Source organism: Pan paniscus, chromosome 2 (genome assembly GCF_029289425.2).
Source record: "Pan paniscus chromosome 2, NHGRI_mPanPan1-v2.0_pri, whole genome shotgun sequence".
Lineage (NCBI taxonomy): Eukaryota > Metazoa > Chordata > Mammalia > Primates > Hominidae > Pan > Pan paniscus.
This window is the reverse complement of record NC_085926.1, coordinates 14,431,390-14,454,030: the sequence shown is the minus strand read 5'-3', so window position 1 is coordinate 14,454,030 and position 22,641 is coordinate 14,431,390. Positions and strand designations below refer to the sequence as shown.

At 52.8% G+C, this 22,641-nt stretch overlaps 1 protein-coding gene across 1 annotated transcript in view; it reads right to left on the bottom strand.

Moving 5' to 3' along the window:
* The window catches only part of SLC6A6 (solute carrier family 6 member 6), an 87,749-nt gene that overhangs the window by 17,446 nt on the left and 47,662 nt on the right, over nucleotides 1–22,641 (bottom strand). The window contains exons 6-9 of the mRNA XM_008951695.4: nucleotides 13,910–14,042; nucleotides 5,271–5,405; nucleotides 3,960–4,063; nucleotides 3,704–3,828 (exon numbers count right to left, since the gene is read on the bottom strand). Coding sequence (XP_008949943.2) covers nucleotides 3,704–3,828; nucleotides 3,960–4,063; nucleotides 5,271–5,405; nucleotides 13,910–14,042 — 497 coding nt within the window. The remainder of the gene's footprint in view (nucleotides 1–3,703; nucleotides 3,829–3,959; nucleotides 4,064–5,270; nucleotides 5,406–13,909; nucleotides 14,043–22,641) is intronic.

The following is a 22,641-nucleotide window of genomic DNA, read 5'->3' as shown; positions in this document are numbered from 1 at the left end:
TTATTTGGGGTAGGATGCAGACTGAGCCCAGGGCTCGGTCTGCAGAGACAAAGGAAAGGGAGGATCCTCCCACCCCAAAGCAAAGCCATCGAGTGGACAGCCTTTGCTGGAAGGAGGCGGGGGAGCGTGGTGGTGACCTGACCGCCCAGTCTCCTTTGCAAAGGTAAGGTTTCTATTTTTGAGTTAATGGCTAAAACACCATAGGAGTGGAAAGATAAACCAATACAAAACCATGCCCAACAGGAGGTCTGTCTCTTCAGGGGTGCATCTGTGGGGCTCTCCCTGGCAAGGTCAGAGCCAAGCCCACGAGGTCAAGGTTGGGCCAACCAGGGCCCAAAGCTGAGGGAACATGGGTGCAGGGGCAAGGTCCCAGGCCTGCATCCAAGTCATCCTCTTCCAATTTCCTTTTTGAATCACCCCATACCCTCTCAGGGCCTCAGTTTCCCCACCTGAAAAGTGAGGGGCAGGTGGCCATAAATGACTCACGAGGAGCCTTCCTGTGTTTAGATTCTCAGAGGTAGACACCATGTCACTAGAAAAGGGCTCTGGGTTTCAAAAGAGGGGACTTGGATAGAACCTGAGGGAGAGCTGGGGAGATGGGAGCTCTGTCAGCTCAGGGGATGTCTCTGATGGGAGACATTCCGGAGACAGAGAGAAATGTCTCCTCCTGTCTCCAGCCTGCCTGAAAGCAGATGCCAAAGGAAAGAATTTAGTTGTTAACTGAGACCTGTGGGTCTGAGAAGCGAGGGCAGCAAAAGAAAGTAAAATCTACAACTAAAAAAAAAAAGTCAAGAAGCAGGAAACAAAAAGGGCCAGAGCAGGAGCTGTTCAGCAGGGATTAGAAACCAGACGAATGGCTCAAGAATGAAAAACAAAAAGCAAAACCCAACTTTACAATAAATTGGAACCAGAAACCACGTTATACGGTGTTAACACCCCCGGTGTGGCAGGGAAGGGTGTGTCCTTTTACAATCCAGAGAAAACCTGACCAAAATATATCCTTGGGCAGCGACAGAGTGGTTGGTCACTGAGATGCTGGAGACCCCCACCAGGAGCGGGGGTTACCAAGCCCAAAACTGCTCAGAACATGCCCAAAAGAACCAAGGCCAGGTTCAGAAAAATATGGACCCCAGGACCCAGTGAGATGACTTTTGAATCAAAGTTGAAGTTGGAGTCAAAAGCCGCGGCGTTTCCACCCAGACCGGGGCCCCGCTGGTCCCTACAGAACGTCAGCGTTGGCCCTGACTGGTCCACACTGAATGAGGAATCGAGTCCAGCCAGCTGCAAGACAGATGCAAAATGGGCCCCCACAACCCCCAACCCACCAGGGACGTTGTGAAGATTCTCAATTCGCTCGTTTCTGTATTTTAGTTTTGCCTTTCTCAAGCGAGCCTCTGGGAGAGGGTCTGAGCGTCTTTCTCTAAAAGTGCATGGTGAACTCAAGAGAGAGAAGTCCAGGAGACATAATCCAGCCACTCCGAGAACCTCTGGATGCCTCTCTGCTAGCAGACAATGTGCCATGCCACGTCTTGTTTGCACTCTGTTAGGCTAAATAATTATCTTGTTCAAATGCACTTCACTCAATATGGTGCTTGTTAAAAGCTTATTAGAGAAATAATCACCCTTGATGTGCCGGCTGTTCAGACATCACCGTGGGGAATAAATGACAAGGTGTTTGAAGTGGACGGGAGGAAAAAACAACTGAGATTGACAACATATGTGTCTATGAAAATACTTCGTTGTCCATGGAGGAAGATACATTGTATGTGTCTATCTGTATCTCCCATTGCCAAATTCACTCCATACTCCTGGAGATTCCCACTCAATTGCGATTGGTTTGCAAGCCCTCAGCTGAAAGCAAGCCATCTACAGAGGAGGTATAAATCATCCCTGGCTCCCCCTCACCACTCTAACTGCCAAACTCCCTAAGGGGCGTGGGGACTTCTGGAGTTACATTCTGTGTCCTCAGTCTCTGGCCTGCTTTTGGGGGCTCTTTGGGCTCGGTGGAGGGAACAGTACATCTGAGGGTCCGCTTTGGAAGCAGGGACAGTGGAGAGGTGTGTGGGGGTGACATGTGGATTTGCCAAGGGGGTCCTGCAGTGTTGTCAGGGGTCTCAGGATGGGGCTGGGCAGTGTGCATCTCTGCCAAGGAAAGAAGACAGTGAGGAGGGGCCAGGGGCTCTGGGAGGTCACAAGGGCCAAATTCTCACACTGGAAGGGCCAGAGGTTGTTGCATGTGTCCAGGGTGGGCTGGGTGGCAGGAGGGGGACACCCTCGTGTCAGAAGGCCTGTCCAGCATGTGACAAGTGGAGAAATAGTGGACAGGATGTTCAGAAAGCCCTGTTGTAGCCCCACCTATCCCAGGCAAAGCCCTTGCTCTCAGGTTGCTGGTCTCCTCATCTGAGAAGGGAACATCTGGACACGTGATGCTGAGGCACCTTCTGACCCTCCAGTGCTAGGGCTCTAGGACTCAGGGACTGGGACATCGCCTCATGTTCCAAATACAGATGGCACAGGAGGTCAAGGGCAGTGGAACGGCAGGGCCTCCGGCTGTGTCTGGCCCTAGTCTATCGTGGTCCCTGAAGTTAATAACCCCCACGCTCTCCCTTCAGCTTGGAAGGAGCCTCAGCCCAGGACCTTGCCACCTCCAGGTAGCCCCAGGGAGGTTGTATGAAATTAGGACATGGACGGGGTGGGGCTGGGGGCTCAGCATGTAAAATAACAAAACCAACTGATGACCACCCTCCAAGTAAACTGTGCAGGGCCGGGGAAGGGTGGAGAGGTTGGAAAGGTGGACTTTGAGGATCCTGGGAGCCTGAGGGAATCCCATAAGCCAAGCCACTGCAATTAAAGCTACAGACCCAGGACCTCAAGCAGCCATGGCCAAGTCCCAGAATCGAGGCACCTGAGAGACTGCAGATTCTAGCAACTGAAGGCCCCATGATTCTCAGGTTCCGGAAGCACCTTGCTGGAACTCTGGGATCCCAGATTCCTAAGGTCCCCGTCTGTGCAGAGTCCGTGATTCTAAGCCACTGGCATCCGCCGTGCCTGTGACTCCAGGTAGCCCGAGGAAGAGTGCCTGGTCAACAGGGCCCACACCCCGAGGGGTGACACTGTGCTTACAACCCACCCCCAGTTGGATCTGCCACCGTCCCAGTAGGTCGTCCCCTCATCTACCCCCTCCCCCCACACACTGCACCCAGTGCCTACGGTGGTGCCTGACACAGAGTGGGGACTCATTCACGAGAAATCGGTGGGATGGATGAATGCGTCTGCTTAGAGGGAGCACGCTGGGAGCAAAGTGCAAAATACAGAAACCAAGGCTGAGAAGGTGGTGATGGAATGCCGATTGGTGGCTGACTTGGGCCTGAGTTAGGAAAGTGGTTTCTGTTGTGGAAACCAGGAGTTTGCTGGGGAAGGACGGGGGGGGCGGGGAAGACCACACTAAGGTAGCTAAAAATTCCCCAACTTAACCACCCCCCATGCTTTTGCCACCCCTCGGGCCAAATTGCAATAAAAATGTTTAAAATTTGGCTTTTGTACTCTTTGATATTTGGGGGACAACTTGGTGGGGGGGGGGTCCATTTTAGAAACCAGGCTCGTCCCCCCTCAAAGCCCCCTGGGGTCTGGCTTCATGCCTGCAGTACTTGGCTTACACACTAGGTGGCAGTGCCCACCACCACTGCCACCGATACCACCGTACCTGACTCAGCCACATCAGCAATGTCCACCCCTTGCTCTTGTGCCATGAAGCCCAGGATGGAAAAAATTGCGAAGCCAGACACAAAACTGGTACCACTGTTCAGGCATCCCAGCAGCATACAGTCCCTAAGTTACACATATGTCAGGGAGCAAGTTAATTCACAACACAAGGAAGCCACGCTCCCTACTTCTCTTTTTCTTTAAACATCATCATCATCATTTCTAAAGTCCGCCAGGCCCGCCGGCGCAACACTTGCCTGTACGAGTTATACTTGTACTTGTTGTAGCTCCCCAGCGAGGTCATAGCCCCCAGGCAGATGGCGTAAGAGAAGAATATCTGAGTCCCAGCGTCAATCCACACCTATGAGGGGGAGGGAGGTGGCAAGGAAAGAGAGGAGGGCTGTTAGAGCTGGCTTCCTGGAGGAGGCAGCGAGGGTTATGTCCACCTGGCGATGGCCTGGGGACGGGACCTTGCACATGCAAATGGAACATTTATGCTCGAATCCACGGTGCCTTTCAAGGCAGTACTGAGCTGCAAGGAGCCCCAGAAATCAAACACACCCCCTCCCAGCGACCTAGCATCAGGGTTAAGAGGCTTCAGAAGCAGATGGATCTGGATTCCAACCCTGGAATGACAGTGGGCAAGTAAATATCACTCCTGCAGTTTACAGATAGTTTTCACATCTATAAAATGGGCTCCTTTGCCCTACCCCATAGAGCTATTTCCCAGGTTCAAAGAGTGGCGATTCAGCCCAGTGCCAGTTACATGGCAAGCCCGTAAGTCAAGGCTGCTGTCACCACCATTGTTGTTACTGTTTGCAGACCCCCAAGTTAGAATGCGGAAGGAGGTCCCAAGGAACTACGCAGGCAAAGCTGCTCTCCAGAATCTTCACTAAGCAGCTCTTTCCCAGCTGTCCTCCGAGGCTGGCCAACCCCTCTCACAACTGTGTCCTGTCCAGGGGGAAGGGTGGTGGGGAAGGAGAGCACAGGCCCTTGGGAAGCAACCGGAAGGCCCTGAGGATTCAGGTCCTCAAACAAACCCAGAAAATCTCCCAGGGCTTTCTCCACCTCCCCAAGGTCACAAGGCTGAGTGCCAGAAGGTGTGCTTTCGGTATCTGCCCGTGGACCCTCCAAGGCCATTAACTCTGAATTCCACCCTCAGCCAAGGAAGCCCGCAGCTCTCCAGGCCCCGACTCTCCCATCCCCAGGATGCAGCAGCCCTTGTGGCTGCAGTGGGCAGAAGCTGGGTCCAAGCGGGAGACTTGCTCATCAGAAGATTTCTCCCCCTTACTTGGTGCAGGGCCTAAAGCAGCCTCTCTAAGTGGCCACCCTCAGACGTCCTTGACATGAAAAGAGATGCACACAGCTAGAAAGGTCCATCAGCACCGTGGACAGGCACACCCGCCACAGGCCCGGTGGAAAAGTACCAGGGGGTGGGTGGCCCAGCTAGACCTGTGCACTGAAGAACCACGGAAGATGTGCTGCCAGTGGCCTCTACATCCTGCCTTGTCCTGTGCCGGCCCAGCCCTGGATGGGAGGGAGGATGGTGTGTCCCAGCCCCGCAGTACCTGTGGGTCCTCAAGGCGGGTGATGTCAGGATACAGATAGAACTTGATGCCTGCGCCCGCGCCCGGCAGCGTCAGCCCTCGGACCAGCAGCACCAGGAGCATGGCGAATGGAAAAGTGGCTGTGAAGTAGACGACCTACAAGGGCGAGAGGGATTCAGGAGGCCATGAGCATCACTTGCTGCTGCTAAGTCTGACCATCCTCTCAGAGAGGCAGAGGGGAGCACTGGTCAGGATCAGGGGTTCTGGAGCCAGGTTTGCTGTCTTACTTGCTGTGCGGCCTTTGGCACATTGCTTAACCACTCTAGGCCTCAGCTGCCTCATCTGTAATCTGGGTATATACAGGTACCTACCTCACAGATTTTTTTTTTTTTTTTTTTTTAAATTTGAGACGGAGCCTCGCTGTCACCCAGGCTGGAGTGCAATGGCACAATCTCGGCTCACTGCAACCTCCGCCTCCTGGGTTCAAGTGATTCTCCTGGCTCAGCCCCTCGAGTAGCTGGGATTACAGGTGCCCACCACCATGCCCAGCTAATTCTTTTATTTTTAGTAGAGAAGGGGTTTCACCAGGTTGGCCAGGCTGGTCTCGAACTCCTGGCCTCAAATGATCCACCTGCCTCAGCCTCCCAAAGTGCTGGGATGATAGGCGTGAGCCACAGTGCCAGCCCACCTCGCAGATTTACTGAGATTAAATGAAAAACATCCTATAAATAATTTGTCCCAGGCACCATCTAAGCACAAAATACAGTGGTGGATAAGACAGAAAACAAATCCCTGCCTTCGTGGAACTGACATTCCAGGGCGTAGAGGTGGAAAAAGCAAAATCAGAGAGTAAGCTATCAAGTGCATGTGTAGAAGCCACAGCCCAGTGGTTGCCAACCATGGCATGTGCCCATTGCATGCAGGTCATATTAGTTAACAACTAACTACAATGTTGGTATGATTCCTATGGTTAGGGATCAGATAAGCAAGGGTTCAAATCCCAGCTCCGTCCCCTCATTTGCTGTGTGATCTTAGGCACATTGCTTAACCTCTCTGGACCTGTTTCCTCATGAGTAGAATTCAGATAAGAGTAATAGAAGCCCCTCAACAAGGGGTGAGCTGAGGATTCAATAGGATGATGCTTGTAACACTGCCACTCATAGGTGCTCCAGAAAGAGGGCCTGTTGTTGACACTGATTTTGCTGGAAGGACGAGACCTTCAGGGAAGAAAATGAGGCCTCTCAAAGGCCCTTAACTGGGAATAGGAAAGGCTCCCCCCTTCACCAGGCCTCTGGGAGACCCATGGCCTTCCCTGGGTCACACTGCATGTTCCAGACAGGCCAAGATCAGGTGTGAGGTGGGGACTAGAAACGATGTGGCCATCTCCTCCCAAAGACCTTCTCTCCTCTTGTCCTGCAAGCGCTGTTTGTGGCTTCAGTTCTCATGGATGGATTTTCCCATCTTATTCAACACAAGGAGTTTCCAGACAGAGATTATGCCTGGGAGGAGTTCGAAGGTGCCTGGCTGAATGGACAGTTCGATCCTAGTGTTTCAGGCAGGGCACTGGCTGAGTAGGAACGTCCCAGGCACAAGCCCACTTCATCCTCACCATGCCCCCCAGGACGGTGGTTTACAGTGGAGAAACTGAGGCTCGGTGGGCTTTAAGGACTTGCCCAGGGCATCAACGGAGTCCAGGATTTGAACCCAGAGCCTATGGAGGGCTAACCTCTGTGCAGAAAGGCATGAAGTGTTTTACTTCGACATGCAGAAAGTTCATGGTGGCCACCTTGAAACATTGAGACTGGTTGGCAGAGCCCTGGGCCGCATCTGGGGATCAGGGGACCTTGGAGGAACCACTGCACAGTCAATGCACCCATTTTACAGGAGAGGAAATTGAGATGAAGAGAACAGGACAAATGTGCCCATGGAGTTGGGGGTGCAGTGCCAGGGCACTGCTGGGGCCCAAGTATGTAACAGTCACTGACCGATAGTGACAGAGCCCCAAACCTCACCTAGCTGGCACCACGACCCTCGACAGAGCAAATTCTTGTGCCCATGATCCCTTTGAGTAGAAACAATGAGAAAGGGGCTTTGGAAAAGGGCAAAAAGGAAGCTTTCAGGGCCTGCTTAGCTCAGCTGCCCTCAGCCCAACAACCCCTAGGCAGCGTTTATTGAGCACTTACTGTGTGCCTAGCACTGTTCCAAATGCTGTGACGTCTATTTTCACTGGCCTGTGCCCTAACCCTCTGAGGTAAGTTTTATTACTATCTCCGTTTTGCAACAATAAAACTGAGGCCCAGAGAGAGTCCATCACTTGCCCAGGGTCACGTGGCCTTAAGCAGCAGAGTGGGGACCTGCCCCACAGCCCACACATAGCAGACCAGCAAAAAGCCTCCCACAACTGGCAGTTTACTGATTCTTCCCAAGACCAGAGGGCAGCCAGTAGGGAGGCCCTCAGGTCTGAATCCAAGCTTAGAGGCTGGCTTGCCATGAGACCTCCAGGAAGCCGCTGTCCGCTCTAGACTCTGTTTCCCCACCTGGAAGTAAAGGGCTGGGACCGTAGGAGCTCTGAGGTTGCCTCCCACTCTGCCACTCTAGGTTGAGGGGTAGAGAGGCTGTGGGTCAGCTGGGGAGCCACCTCTACCAGGGGTTGCACGCTGCCTCTGCCACCCCTTGCTGGTGACCTGGGCCTCAGCTTCCCCATCTGTCCACTGAAGATAAGGGAACGCTGACCTTGCTCGATGGCCCCTGGCCTGCCGTGAGCATTCAAGAAGCCTCCTTGGCCGGCACTGTCAGGATGGCTCTCCGACACTGACAGGGTGGGCCCTACTGCTGCCTCTGCCCCTGGGTGTCCTTTGTTCCTCCAGGCCTCAGTTTCTCCAGCCACCGTCATCTCTTCTCCTTGAGGCCAGGAGCCTACATGATTTCCCGAGGATGGGAAGGCAGACGTGGAGGGCGGGGGCACATCAGGAAGCCACAGAAGGGGGGAAAGAAGTGAAAAAAGAAAACCAACCTGCCTCTCCCTTCCTGAGGACAGGCGGACAGGCGGCCAGGCGCCCTGACCAGTTCCCACCTCTGGGGCCCTTTGTGGGCCACACCCGGGCTGGCGAACAATAGCTGCTGACAGCAGCCCCGCAGGGGTCTCCAGAGGGCGGCCACTTCAAAGCCAGCCAGGCCTCCACTGGGCCAAGCAACCGGTCTGTGACCAGAGGGCTTTGTGTCAGGGACAGGGGTGTGGAGGTGGCTTTCTTTGTTTTCACGTAGTTAGTTTATTTAACAAGCACTTACGCAGTGCGGATTTTGTGCGGGACACTCAGCTAAGAGCTTCATGAGTTTTAACTCATTTAATCCTCAGACAACTGAGAAGAGCCAGGCATCAGCCTCACCTGCATTTTCTAGATGAGGAGACTGCCCAGAGAGGTGGGGGCACCTGCCTGCAATCACAGTTACTGGTGGTGGATGCGGGATGGATCCAGGCCAGCTGGTGTCAGGTCCCCACACCTTTGGGATGTGTGTCATTGTTCCTCCCCAAATCCTGGTCATGCCACCTCAGCCGTGTGAAGGGAAAATAAAATCTCAGGACCCCAAACTCACTATGCAGAAGGAAAAAGTTAAGCTTGGGAAGTGAGTCACACACACGCACAAAACCGGCCTGCTTTCTGTTCTTCAGCAGAGAGTTGTGAGATACAGGCCACATATCTCCCCAGGCAGCCTCCCTCACCCTGACAATGTAAACTCACAGCTCATCTTCACAGGTGCCGGACAAAGAGACAAGAAATGAGCCATCCACCCACACATCTAGGCATGTGTCTCCTTCCTCCACCGTGTGTACACCCTACCCTACGGAAAATGTGTGTGTTCTCTACCCTATGGAAAATGCAGATTTGCTGAGAGACATCGTGCATAATTACCTGAATTACCTGTTCCTCTGTCCCTTCCTGCTGTTTCCCCTTACATTTTTTTTTTAAGACACGGTCTCTGTCGCCCATGCTAGAGTGCAATGGTGCAATCACAGCTCACTGCAGTCTCAACTTCCCGGGCCTAAGAGATCCTCCTACCTCAGCCTCCTGAGCAGCTGGGACTACAGGTACACGCCATGATGCCCAGCTAATTTTTGTATTTTTTAGTAGAAACAGGGTTTTGCCATGTTGACCAGGTTGGTCTTGGACTCCTGAACTTAAGCAATCTGCCCTCCTCGGCCCCCCCAAGTGCTGGGATTACAGGTGTGAGCTACTGTGCTGGGCCTCCCCTTTATGTACTGAGGTTCTCAAAACTCTCTTTGGAAAAAGTGCAGGCCACAGATCCTACTGTGGCTCATGTCTCTTTCCTGAGCACATCTTCAACCTTGGCAAAATAAACCTCTAAGCTCATCGAGCCCCCTGTCTCAGATGGGTTTTGGTTTACAGTAGCAGGTTTGAAAGCCACCCTTGCTTTGCAGAATCTGCTGCTCCGAGGACAAGCCCCTGAGAGCCATGCTTTCAACTTTTCCGTGGCTCCCCCGGGATCCCCAAGGGACAGGCTGGTGCTAGCTGCTGCCAGGGGCCTCTGGTGGTGGCCCAGCAGGCCTTGCTGTGGGACGTGGTATTTTTCCACTCTTGCTGGTGAACCTCCGTGGCTCCTCTGAGCCCTAGACCCAAAAGCCCTGTGGCCCAACTGTCCAGGAAACTCACAAGGACAACTTTTCTCCATCCCCTCTGGGCAGTAGAAAAGAGGGTGGCTGAGCATCAGGGGGAGCCGGGCATCCTTTGGGAGGTAAGTGTCTGGGCAGCAGCAGCAGCAGGGGGAGCCAGGCATCCTTTGGGAGGTAAGGGCCTGGGCAGCAGGGCTCGCCATTGATCCCAGAGATCCTAGGCAGGCCCCAAGGATCCTCAGCGCCCTGGCTGTTGGTGAGGGGCTTCACTAACTCATTTCACATAAGGGGAAGGTGAGGCGGAGAAAGTGAAAGGGCCTTGTCCAAAGTCATGCGGTTTGGGGGATCCAGAGCTAAAAGGACCTGGCTCTGACTACCCCCTGCTTTGTTTTTAACCAGGCAAAAAGAGCTGCTCTGGAAGCCAACAGCGAAGAGCCCCAGCCTCAGTGAACGTCCATGCTCACTCTGGGGCCTCCTCCCCTGTGCATCTGCAGGGCTTGCACTTCCTGTGTGAGTGTCTGGATCTCTGCCCCCTTCCCAGACCCCACTCTGTGACAGCAGGGACATGCCTGCCACGTGCCCTACTTACTGCATCCTCAGGTTGGCACGGGGGTGGGCACAGGAGGCGGAAGAGTGTGGGGCACCCAGGTCGGGAGTGGGGCTGCCTGGGTCCAAATCCCAGCACAGCCACTGACAAGCTGTGGGATGCTGGGCAAGGTAATGAGCCTCCCTGAACCTGAATTTCCCCATCTGTAAAATGGGACTAATAACTGCACATACTCCAAACCATGAGGAGGATTCAATGAGCTACCTAGCAGCACTGAGAATGCTGCCCGGCACTCACAGGCTACTGCGCTTTTGCCACCGTTATCACTATTTGTTGAATGGATTAATGGCAGCCTAATTTCAACCTCCTGGAATAGTGAAAATTACAAAAAAGGAAACTGCAACCTAGAGAGGCAAAGTGACTTGAACTCAGATCCTGAGCCTCTCAGGCTGGGGCTCTCCCTCCATTATCCTCCAACTCCTCCTTGCTGGACTAGACACAAGAGCAGGGCCTTGGCAGGATGAGGTCCATCTGCTGCCTGTGGGCCCAGCCCCCACGTCAGCCACAAACCTGGTCTGTGGCCAGGGCTGGAAGCCATGGCCAGCGAGCAGGCAGCCTCTCAGCCATGGGGCTTGAGGAAGTTCACAGAGCCTGACTGTGTTTGTCTTGGCTTCTCTGGCCTGGCCCAGGCTCTGCTATTGTTCTGGGAATCACGCCCACCCCTGGGAGGCCTACAGCCACCCCACGAAGGAGGTTGTTGCTAAGGGTGAGGAGGGAGGACCCCTGGAAGATCACGTCTTTGCTCGGCCACAGCTGCAGCCTGGCACCCTCTCTCTGGCTTTGACACTATTCTCCAGTGTTCTGCATTATGTCTCAAAAGTTGCTCACTGTCCCTGGCGGACATCAGCCTCCTCCATCAGACTGGGTGCTCCCCAAGGGTCTGGGTCAAACACACCTCAGGGCCTTTGCACAGGCTGTCACTTCTACCTGGAGATTTTCCCCTCCACATACGCACCTGGCTCAGCCCTTCACTTCCTTCACATCTTTGCCAAGAGTCACCTTCTTGGTAGGCCTTGCCTGGCCACCCTATTCAAAATTGCTCCCAACACTCCCCATTCTCCTTCTCTGCTTGACTTTTTCCCATAACTCGCATCCCCATTTGACTCCTATATATTTTTCCCATTCGTTTTGTTACAACCTGACTCTTCCTGCCAGGCCATCAGCATCTGGAGCACAGGAATTTTTGTCTGTTTTGTGAACCACTGCATGTCCCCCAGCCCTGTTTCTACAAAGCACCTGGCACACAGTAGAGGCTCAAAAAATACTAGTGCGTAAGTAAGTGATGATGTCTCTAGCACTGCTCAGGACCAGTGCTCCACAGAAACTTTCTCACTTCTGTGTGGGGAAACTGAGGCAGAGTGAAGAAGGGCACGGTGGCGTGCGCCTGTGGTCCCAGCTACTCAGGAGGCTGAGGTGGGAGGATGGTTTGAGGATGGCTTGAGCCCAGAAAGTGAGCTGAGATCAAGCCAGTGCATTTCAGCCTGGGCAACAAGTGAGCTAAGATCAAGCCAGTGCATTTCAGCCTGGGCAACAAGTGAGCTGAGATCAAGCCACCGCATTTCAGCCTGGGCAACAGAGCCAGACCCCGCCTCAAATTACAAAAAAAAAAAAAAGAAGAAGAAGAGAATTAGCATTTACAGAACCGTCTGTGCCAAGCATTGTGCCAGGTGTTTAACACACCTCATTTTAACCCTACTATCACCTATTTTATAGAGGAGGAAACTGAGGCTCAGAGAGGAGGAAGTGACCTTGGACAAGTCACTTGACCTCCCTAAGCCTGAGTTTTCTCATTGTTTAAAGAAAGGAATAAAATGGTGTGCTTGTAAGACAGAGAACCGGGGTAGCACAGTGAGGGTGCTCTCCAAGGAGGTGCAGGAGTTACCCATGTCCCCTGCCCCCGCCTGTTCCGGGCAGGACCGTGCTCACTGGTGTGCACGGGCAGGTGTCCAAGGCCTGGACTGCTTCCCTTCCACCCTTGGCTTCAGGATGGCAGGGTGGTTCTGCCCCAAGAAACAAGCAGAGGGCACTGTGTGTGTTGGAGGGGGGTGCACAGGATCACCCCCATTCTACCTCTTGCAACCCTGGAGTCCCAGGTCTTGCAGGGTAAGTGACTGGAATAATTACTTGGATCTCTACAAAGCCATGATTTTGCCTCTTTGGGGGCTCTTTATCCAGGGAGACACATTCCTCAACCCTCAATTCCACTGTGTGGCTGGAGCAGCTAAGGTCACTGCCCACAGCTCCATCTGGAATGCTATCTTAAGACACTCCTTTGACTTTTGGGGGTTTTTTGATCTTAAAGAGACGTTCCCTCTTTTGGCATGTGAGTCACTGGGGAATGCGTTGACAGGGCACTATCTAAAGGCAGATGAGCAAACGCCTTTGTTCTTTATAGCTTAGGGCCCTGGGTTCAGGCTCACACCTGTGATCACAACATACCCCTGCACCAGACTTTGGCATCAGCAAAGCCATGACAACAGCCAGTGTCTAGGTTTTCAGGGAACAGTTCGGCTCTAATTAGTAACAGGTAACATTTCAGTTATTGGTTAACATTTCCACTATTGCTAATGTATCAGTTATACCTAAAACCTTAAAATTACAAGCTAACATTTTACATTTGTTAATCACTAACATCCTAGTCACTATGTGACATATTAATCAGCAGCAAACACTCCAGTTATGAATAATACTTTGGTTTTAACAGCTAACACCTTGGCCATGAGTGGATGATTTAATTATCAGCTAACACTTTCCTGAACAACTAACATTGGAGGTGCCGGCTGAAATGTTAGTTATAACTCAGTTAATCTGATTTAGCAGCTAAAATCTAAGCCAGTGCCTCTCAACCCATAAAGTGCACTTGGATTATCTGGGGATAATGTTACAACGCAGCCTTGGAGTTTGTAGGTTTGGGGCAGGCCCACGAAGCTCCCTGCAATGCTGATGGGAATGCTTGTGGCCTCCTCTGCAAAGCGAGGGTCCATGCTGTGGCTAATGGCTCTTACCACGGTTGCTGGCTAACCTCCTGTTACCAGCTAACCTATTTATTAGAAGTCCAACATTAGTTATCTGCTACCATCTGCACTGACTGCCAATACCTTGAGATGAGAAAGCTGTGGTGGATGGGGCTAGCTCGTGTAGGCTCCTGAGAGCCTGACTCTTCAATATTCAGGAATTCTGTGAGCTGGTCATTAAACTGTGGACAGCTTGAAAGCAAACATGGTGGGAGCACTGACACCATGAAATGGACAAACGCTACAACAAACCTGAGTTTTCCTTTTTTTCCAGAGGGCGGGCTTATCAGCACACCACCACTGGCCACCTCCCTCCTGGGGCGTGGCTAATTGCAGGCAGGAAGTGGGGGAGAGGGCCAGCCTGGCACAGCTCTCCAGGAGGCAGGGGACGGACAGAAGTCCAACTTACCTTCCCAGTGGACCTGACGCCCTTCCAGATGCAGAAGAAACACACTAGCCAGACTAAAAGAAGGCAGAGAGCGAGGTCCCATTTCAGAGAGCCTGGGTGGTCGATTCCAGGGGACAAGCTCAGCACGTTGCGCCTTGAAGCAAACACAGAGCCAGGAGTCAGTGAGGGGCCTGGCCCTGGAGTAGAGAGAGCCAAGGCCCAGACACTAACAGGCTGGGGGTCAAATCCCACCTGAGGCGCTGCATTTACATAAGTCACCTCACCTTTCCAAACCCAGGAATCCCCATTTGTCTTGAGACAGAGTTGTTGGAAAGAAAAGGATAGACTCAGACTCCAGATTCAGGAAAACCCAGGTTCAACTTAGTCTGGCCTCAGGCAAGTTAAGGAACCCCTGAGCCTCAGTTTCCTCATCTGTGAAATGGGCACTGATTTTCTGCTGGGACTTCAGCAGAACCTTCTTCAGTGCCAACCGTGGGCCAAACACTAGGTTCAATTCTCAGCTCTACTGTTCATTCCGTCACTGACAGAACGAAGTTAGCCAACTTTCCCAGACCTCTGGCTCCTGGTCTATAGTGTTGCCCTCCCCCAATATTGTCCCTTATTATTTTATTCATCCATGTGTAACCTGGATCTCTCACTAAAATGTTAAGTCACACAAGGTCCTAAATTCAGGGTCTGGGATGCAGCTAGCACTTGATAAACCTTTGCAGATGTTAACTGTGGTGTTCAGATGCCCAGGGAAGTTTCAGGCACACAGCTGGCACCTAAGCAATGCTGGTTTCCTCCCCTGCCCTGCCAGGGTTTTGAGGGTCTCAGAGAGAGGCAGGTAAACGGTTTTAAGGATAATTGGCACGGGACAGTCACCAACCCTGCCCAGGATGACACGGCAGAGCGTGGGTCTTTGGAGTCCAGACTTAAGCTTCCCACCAATCCGAGCTGATTCCTGCTGCCCTGCTAAACAAGCACACAAGTACCTACTCCCAGACATTCTTATGGATGACAGCATCTGAAAGCAGGCCAGGGCGATGCAGGGTACTGACAGCCCAGGCCATGAAACTTGATGCCCAGAAGTGGCACCCGTGGTCCCAGAGCTCTGACTGTTGCAACAGTGATCAAGGACAGCCACGCTGAGCACAGGGACATCGGCCCTGCCCACTGGGCCTCCCAGGTTACCTGTCCACCACAGGCTGCTGGCCACAAGAGACAGGGTCTGCATGCTCCAGGGTGTTTGCGAACCCCTGGAAGAAGCTGAGTTTCCTTCTAATGGGAGTCAGCTCCCTGTCTGAAGGTCACACTCCCATGCAGGAGGGGCAGGGAGTGAAGTGTGACTCTGTGCTTCAGTTTCCCCTTTTGTAAAGTGAGAATAACAGCTCCTGCCCAGGATGCTCTTGGGGAAGCATTCTGGAACATCCCAAGCTTTCAGCCAGTCCGTGGGATTACCCCCACAGTCAGGGCTCTGGTTCTCAGAACGCACACCAGGCTAGACCCTTTATCATTTTTATTTTATTTTTCTTTAGAGAAGCTTCAACATAAGGACTTTGAATAAATCCAAGATTCTCTTCTCAACTGGCATTCAAGCAAGGCCTTTCTTTAGTTTACTGCTGTGTTCCCAGCACCTAGAACAGCATCTGGCCCATTGGAGGACCTCAATAAAGACCTGTTGAGTGAATGAGTGAATGAATGGACTCAACTGGGAGGACAGCAAGTTCACATGTCACTGTAGGACCAATCCGTGAAACACTCCCACTAACAGCCATAAGACAGGACAGCTTTTCTTTGCCCTCTTCTTGCTGGTCACAGCGACATCAGTGGACTCCCCCTGGCACCAGGGATGTCAACATGATAATGCTGATGGACGAAATAAAAGCTACCAGCAACCACCTGCTTTCCAAGGCCTTTTCAGTTTATCTCATCTGATCCCAGGATTAGAGGCCATTCACCCCATTTTACAGATGGGGAAAACGAAGGCTTGGAGGGTCCAGTTGCCCATGGTCACAGAGCCAGCAGGTGACACAGAGCTGCCACCCCAAGCCCACACCTGTCTGACTCCAAAACCAGTGCTCTCTCTACTCCACTACACTGTTGGTCTGATTTTAAGAGAAAACAGAGCCTAAATTTTAACAATCTCTTCAGTCCTCTGCTATATGCTGATTTAACAATCTCTTCAGTCCTCTGCTATATGCTGGGATCACCTGGCACCTTGGGGCAGGGGGCATCTCTATAGGGCAGGCTGGCGGCCAACCGCATCCCAGTTGGGGCCCTGCCAAGCATGTGGATCTGGCGCCTGCCACGGCTTTAAAACAAAAAGCCTTTCCTCATTCTGCAGGGCTCAGCACCTTCAGTGAAAGCCAGGGCAGGCTGGGCAGTGGCCCAAGACTTCCTTGTGAATGGGCAGCACCAGGAGAGGAGGAAGAGCACCTTTCCACCATCTCCCAGGCCCACCAGGTGCACTATCCTCGGTCTCAAAGGAAGCCTCCCTGAGGTTCTGGAAGACTCACTGTAGAGCCCCTGTCTGTCTTCCGCTGTCCTGTCCCACGCTGGGGAAATGTCTGTCTTGCCCACCAGACCCTGGACATCCCAAGGACAAGGGCTTTATATGCTGATAAGATGCCCAGTCACAAGACAGCCTTTCCTTTGATTCTTCAGGGCAAGCTGGCTGAGAAACTTAATACTCCAGAGCCCTGATTCTGACCATACCCAGCCTGCAGCCAGCTCATCTAACAGCATCTGCCCTTCTCCTACCACCATGCTGGTCAAACCAGTGGTGCCCAATACTGATGGGAGGCTGCCACACTGACTTGTTCGGGGCAGCTGACCAGCTATGGAGTCTACAACAAAGAAAATGAGTCCTCCGCCTCCTTCTCCATTGCTGGTGGTAGTCCCTTTGTAGGACCTCATGGTGCCATCCAGGGACGTTTGCTTTGATCAGGCAGTTCCATTCCTAGGATTACCTCCTATAGTTACACCTGCATGGGTGGCCAGAGACATAGTACCCCCCTCAAGCAGTGCTGTCTGTAGAGTGAAAGACTGGAAACGACTCAAATGTCCATCAAGAGGAGCTTGTAAACTGTGGAGCAGGCACACACTGGAATACAATGCAGCGGTGTAAAACAGGAAAGTTCTCAGTGTCCTACTAAGGAGCTGGGTCCTGGAGACAAAATGCAGGAAAGAAGCAAGGTGAAGAACAGTGCATGAGACATGCTCCCTACTGTGTAAAGAGGGAGGGAGACAGAGACACATTTGTACTTGAATACACACACACTATTTTTGGCAGGACACACAAGAAGCTGGTGGCAGTTGCTGCCTGTGTGGGGGAGGGGGATGCACTTTGCAACGTATTTTTGCACTATTTCAATGTTTTTAATGTGCACATATCACCTTTATCAAAGTTATTTTAAATTCTTGAAAAGCTTTATAACGGGCCATGTGAACGTACTAGGACTGAAACCAATGTATCTCATCAATCAGGATTTGTCACAACACAGCCTGACACAGGCTCAGGGCCAGAGCAACTGACATTCTTTCCAAAGACATCTCGGGCAGCCATGCAGGCTGAATCTCAGGCAGGCCCCTCCACAGTCCCTTCCGTGTCTGACTTCCAGGGTCTTCCCAGCCAGAAAGCAGCCGATCAGGATCCCAGCCAATCCCTACCCAGCAGTGAGGGCGTGCTCTGTAAACTGTAGAGTGTCATGCCGAGGGAACACCATGGCGCCCTGCCACTCACCTGTGCCTCCTAAGTACCCCAGGAGGAAGCTGCACAGGCTCCCCACAGTGTTAACACAGCTTTCCCAGCACACTGTCTCTGCCCCTGTCCAGGCCCCTGACGCCCCCAGGATGATTTCCAGCAGCCTCTTCATTGGTCTTCCTCCCTCTACTCCTGCCCCAACAAGTCAGAGGGAATCTATCAATACCTATGTCAGGCCACATCCCTCCTCTGCTCCACGTCCTCCCAGGGCTCCCGCTCCCCGGCCAACACGACCCTTCTGACCTTGCCATTCAGACTCACTTTTAAGAGTGAGTGGGTGCCAATTAGTAAACACACAGGTGAACGGGTGTAAAGGGGAAGTGTTCTGGGCAGGCTGGGGGTGCGGGCGCCCAAGCCCTACCCTCATCCCCCAGACTGCACCACCACTTCCTCCTCCTTCAGCCACCCTAGCTGCTATCTGGGACATTCCCTGAACAGGTCGAACGCGATCCTGCCTTAAGGCCTTGGACCTAACTGCTTCCTTCAGCCACTTGTTCCAAAACTCCCTCGCTCCTTTCCTTTAGGTCTCTGTTCAAAGGCCACATCCCCAAGGCAGCTGTTCCTGGCCACCCTCTGTAAAAAACATCTCTGGTCACTGTCCTTCCCCTGCCCTGGGCCTATTTCTCATCACTTATTGCTTTTATATTATAATTGTATATGTGCTATCTATTTAATGTCTGCCTGTCCCACTAAAATGTCAGTCCTAAGAAGGCAGGGTCTATGTCTGTCTTGATCACTGAACAGTGCCTGGTACCTAATAGGTGCTCAGCTGACATTAATTGAGTAAATTAATTATACCCATTTGGTTGATGGGGAAACTGAGGCTGAGACAAGTTCAGGAATGCACCTGAAATCACTCAGATAGAAATCAACCATGGACCTGGTTCCTTTTTACTGATGCCACCCTGGGGCCAGCCACCTCATGTGCTGGGCATGGTGCTGGCCTTGGCAAGGGCCCCAGCATCCCCAGCTTCCTCGTCTGTCTCATACAGAGGGAGGAGACTCCGAGGTAAGCTGCATTCTTGTCCAAGAATAGTAATGATTCACTCCAGGGTGGGATCCAAAAAAGAACTGCCTGGACGTCTGTTTTGAGTCGGCCGCCCTGCTGCCGTCCAGCCGGCACTCAGAGATGTAAATACGTCCTCCTAGCGGGCCAAATCGTTTCCTTTTGACTGCAGGCCAGCCATTTATTGGCCATGGCTCTCCCCTGGAGACTAGCAGAGGCAACAATTATAAAAGGGCCCGTCCGCCCAGAGCACGGGGCCGTGCAGCCTTTCTCCACCGCCTCCTCCTTCCGACAGCTGCAGGGGAAGATTGGCTGAGCAGGCCTTGTTTGCAAATATGACTCATTTCTTTGATTCTAATAAAGTCTAATGATACGTGCCGAGCTCCCAGGGGGTCTGGAGGAGCCTAGGAGGAAGGCACGGCTCCAGCCTGATGGAGGGCATCTGGCCAGGTCTGGCCCCGCCTGTCCTCCAGGGCGACCTTGGGACAGAGGTGACCCCAGACAGCAAGGAGAAGCAGGGGACAAAAGCTCTGCTTCCCCATCCCAGAGCAACTCGGCGCTCAATTATAAAGCCAGCATGAAATGACTGTCTCTGGGGCCCCAGCGGCTTCTCATGAGGATCTGGGAAAGTGCAGCTCACTGGCTTCTGCTGAGAATGGTGACTTAGCACGCACACAGGGTGGGTGTAGGGGGTCCAGGCCGAGAGAAGACCCCATGAGTAACCTGGGAGCGGGGAGACACACATGTGGCACAATGTGACCTGTGACCATGGACTTGGGCTCCCAGGCCCGGCCCGGGCTCTGGGCTGGTGGCTGGTGGGAACACAGACAAAAGGTTAGCTGGAGGCAGGATGCAGTGCTGAATGCCAGGGCTGGAAGCTTTACTCCTTCTAGCTGTGCATGTGACCTCGGGCAGGGCACTGCACGTCTTGCATCGTCAGTGTCCCGTGGCCCCCTGCAAAGCACATCCCTGGTCTTAGCTCCATAACACTCAAGCCAGGCTGTGAGTCATTGGGACCACGCTACTTCTGTTTACAGAGGAGAGAAGAGGGCGTGGAGAGGTGAGGTCACTGCATCAAGGTCGTGCAGCTGGGATGTGTGGGAGCCAGAGTTGAGCTTTGTCTCCCCCCACAAGGAAAGGGGAATGTCACCCATTGCTGCTCTGCTGCCTCCTCTGTGAAAACAGAGGGAGGAAGGGCTGGCAGGGAGGGTCAACAGGGACCTTTCCTGCCCAGAAGAAGCTGGGAGATGGCTCTGCTCCCCTGGTGCCTCGTACCCCTGACTTCCAGAGACTACTGAGCACCTGCCAGCAGCACCTGCCAGCAACTCCTGCTGAAGGAAAGGACGGGCCAGGGACCTATGCATCTGGGGCATATAAGAGAAGTGAAAGGAAGCAACAGCTGGAGCTGGGCTTCAGCTTGAGGGTCACCAAGACCAACCTTCGAGGGTATCCTCACTGCTCTGCCGCCCAACTGGCTCCCAGACAGCAACGCGCAAAAAATCCTGAGAAGATTCACTCAAGAGAAACCCCAGGGTCAGATGCTGCAGGGTTGGTGGCTATCTTCAGGGGGATTCAGATAAGTTTCACCCAAAGGGAACCCAGATCTGCTGAAGGCTGAGGCCTCCAAGGCCCCGTATACAGTCAGTGCTCAGCATACATCCAGCCTGTCTTTCCCACCAGTGTGTTCTTTAAGGAATGTCCAAAAATCACATTCAATTCAGTCACACCACCTCCCTTCTCATATACCTTCTATGGTTCCTCCTCCAAGAGAACAAAGTTCAAATGTACCCGCCTAACATTCAAGGCTTTGACCCTTCTCCCTGGCCCTACCTGTCCCTCACCCGTGCATCCTATGCTCTAGCCAAACCATCCCAAATACTCAAGTGCTTTCAGAATGCTGACTCTGCATGGGCTGTTCCTCCTACCTAGACTGTCTTGTCACTCTCCTTTTCTGCCTAGTGAACTTCTACTCATCCTTCACAGCCCAGCTCATATGCTCCTCCATCTGCAGATGGGGAAGTGAGCCACAGAGAGGTAGTGATTTGCTGATCCACGCAGGTGGATGAAGACATGAAACTAATGAGGAGATTCAGCACCCATTGAGCACTTGCTGTGTTGAAATAGTCTCAATCCTTTCTGCCAGGGTGAGATCATAGCATGGGAAAAGCCATGAGAGGGTTCTGAGCTGGGAAATAACAGGTTGGATTCAGAATTGGTTACGGAGGTGCAAGGATAAGGCACGGAGAGATCCAAGAGGCCAGTGCTGGTGTCCAGGAGAGTGATGGGGGTCCCATGGGGGTGACAGTGCATGGGGACAGTGCTCAGATTGTAGGTATACTCTGAAGGGGGAGCCAAGAAGATGTGTGAATTGGATGTGGAATTTGAGGTAGAAAGAAGAGTTTTGGATGATGCCTAGCTATTTCCTCTACTTAGAAAGCCTCTGCAGAGACTGAAAGAAATGACAGGGGCAAGTTCCTAGTACTATGCTCACAGGAGTCAACTACTCCCTACTGGTTCTCTTGCCTTTCCACCATTGCATGCCAAGAAAAGAGAAGGCTCTTGAAGGCAGGAGGCCGGGTCTTTCTTGCCCACGGCACCTGGCTCAGGGCTGGAACTGAGCTGTCCCCTGGTGTAGTTCTCTGGCCTCGGCCTGTGCTGTGAAGGCAGGTCACAGGAGGCAGTGCTGGTCTTGCCTAAGCCTGCTTTCCAGGCTCCTGCTCCATGGCCCTCAATCTTCCCCAGGGTTCTAGAAAGAGGGCAACTTATTTGTGAATGTTCAGGTGGTCTCACAAAGCTCTGCTGGAATCTGGGGCTGGGGGTGCAGGGGTAGGAGAGGTGTGAGAGCTGGAGCGGGAGGTGAGTACCAAGCTGGCAGCCAGGGTTCTTTGGACAGAGCAAATCCACCTGGATCATGCAGAAGCTTGGGAAGGTGCCTGCAGAACCAGACACTTTCCAAAGATAAATACTGTCTCAGTGTCTTCCAGGCCAGAAAATGGAGCTGGGGTGCTCAGAATGGAGATTCTGGAAGGCAAGGGTCCCAGAATACCCCTGAGGGCCCGGTCCCTCTGGAAGGTGTGAGTGAGGACTGGCCAACCTGAGGACCTCACATTGCTCCCAAGTGCTCCCTCTCTAAGACCCCTGGGTCCCAGACAACAGCGAGACAAGCAGAGCCCAGAAGAGGATGACCCCTTTACAATAGGGGGTGATTCTTTAAGTTCATAACACGCAAAGAAACTGTCCTGAGGGGTAGTTTTATGCACTATGAGGGCACTCGATAAATAATAATGGATTCTGGCCAGGCACAGTGGCTCACTTCTGTAATCCCAGCACTTTGGGAGGCTGAGGCAGGCGGATCATGAGGTCAGGAGACTGAGACCATCCTGGCCAACATGATGAAACCCCATCTCTACCAAAAATACAAAAATTAGCTGGACATAGTGGTGTGTTCCTGTAATCCCAGCTACTTGGGAGGCTGAGGCAGGAGAATTGCTTGAACCAGGGAGTCGAAGGTTGCAGTGAGCCGAGATCACGCCACTGCACTCCAGCCTGGCAACAGAGTGAGACTCTGTCTCAAAAACAAAATAACAGTAATAATAATAATAATGGATTCTCAGGGCTGGCCACCCAGGATCTCATGCAGTCAGGGCCATCCTACAACCTTGGGATGTCAGCACTGCTATCTCCCCAGGTGCAGGTGAGGATACCACGGCCCAGAGAGTGGGACACTTCTGCCTAAGCTAGAAGTGGCAAAGTGAGGGTTCAAACCCAGGCAGGCCAGTCAATGTCTGAGGCAAGGAGGTCCCAGCAAACGCCTTCAATAACTGGCTGAGCGCCAGTGTCCAGGAGTGGGGAAGGCCCGGTTTTCAGGCCACGCCAAAAACAGCAGAGAAAGGACAAGGCTGTGCCTTGGACCCCATTCAAGTGAGAAAAAGGAAGTGCCAGCCTTTCTTTGTCTGTGAACTCAGCTCCCCAGGGGGCGGG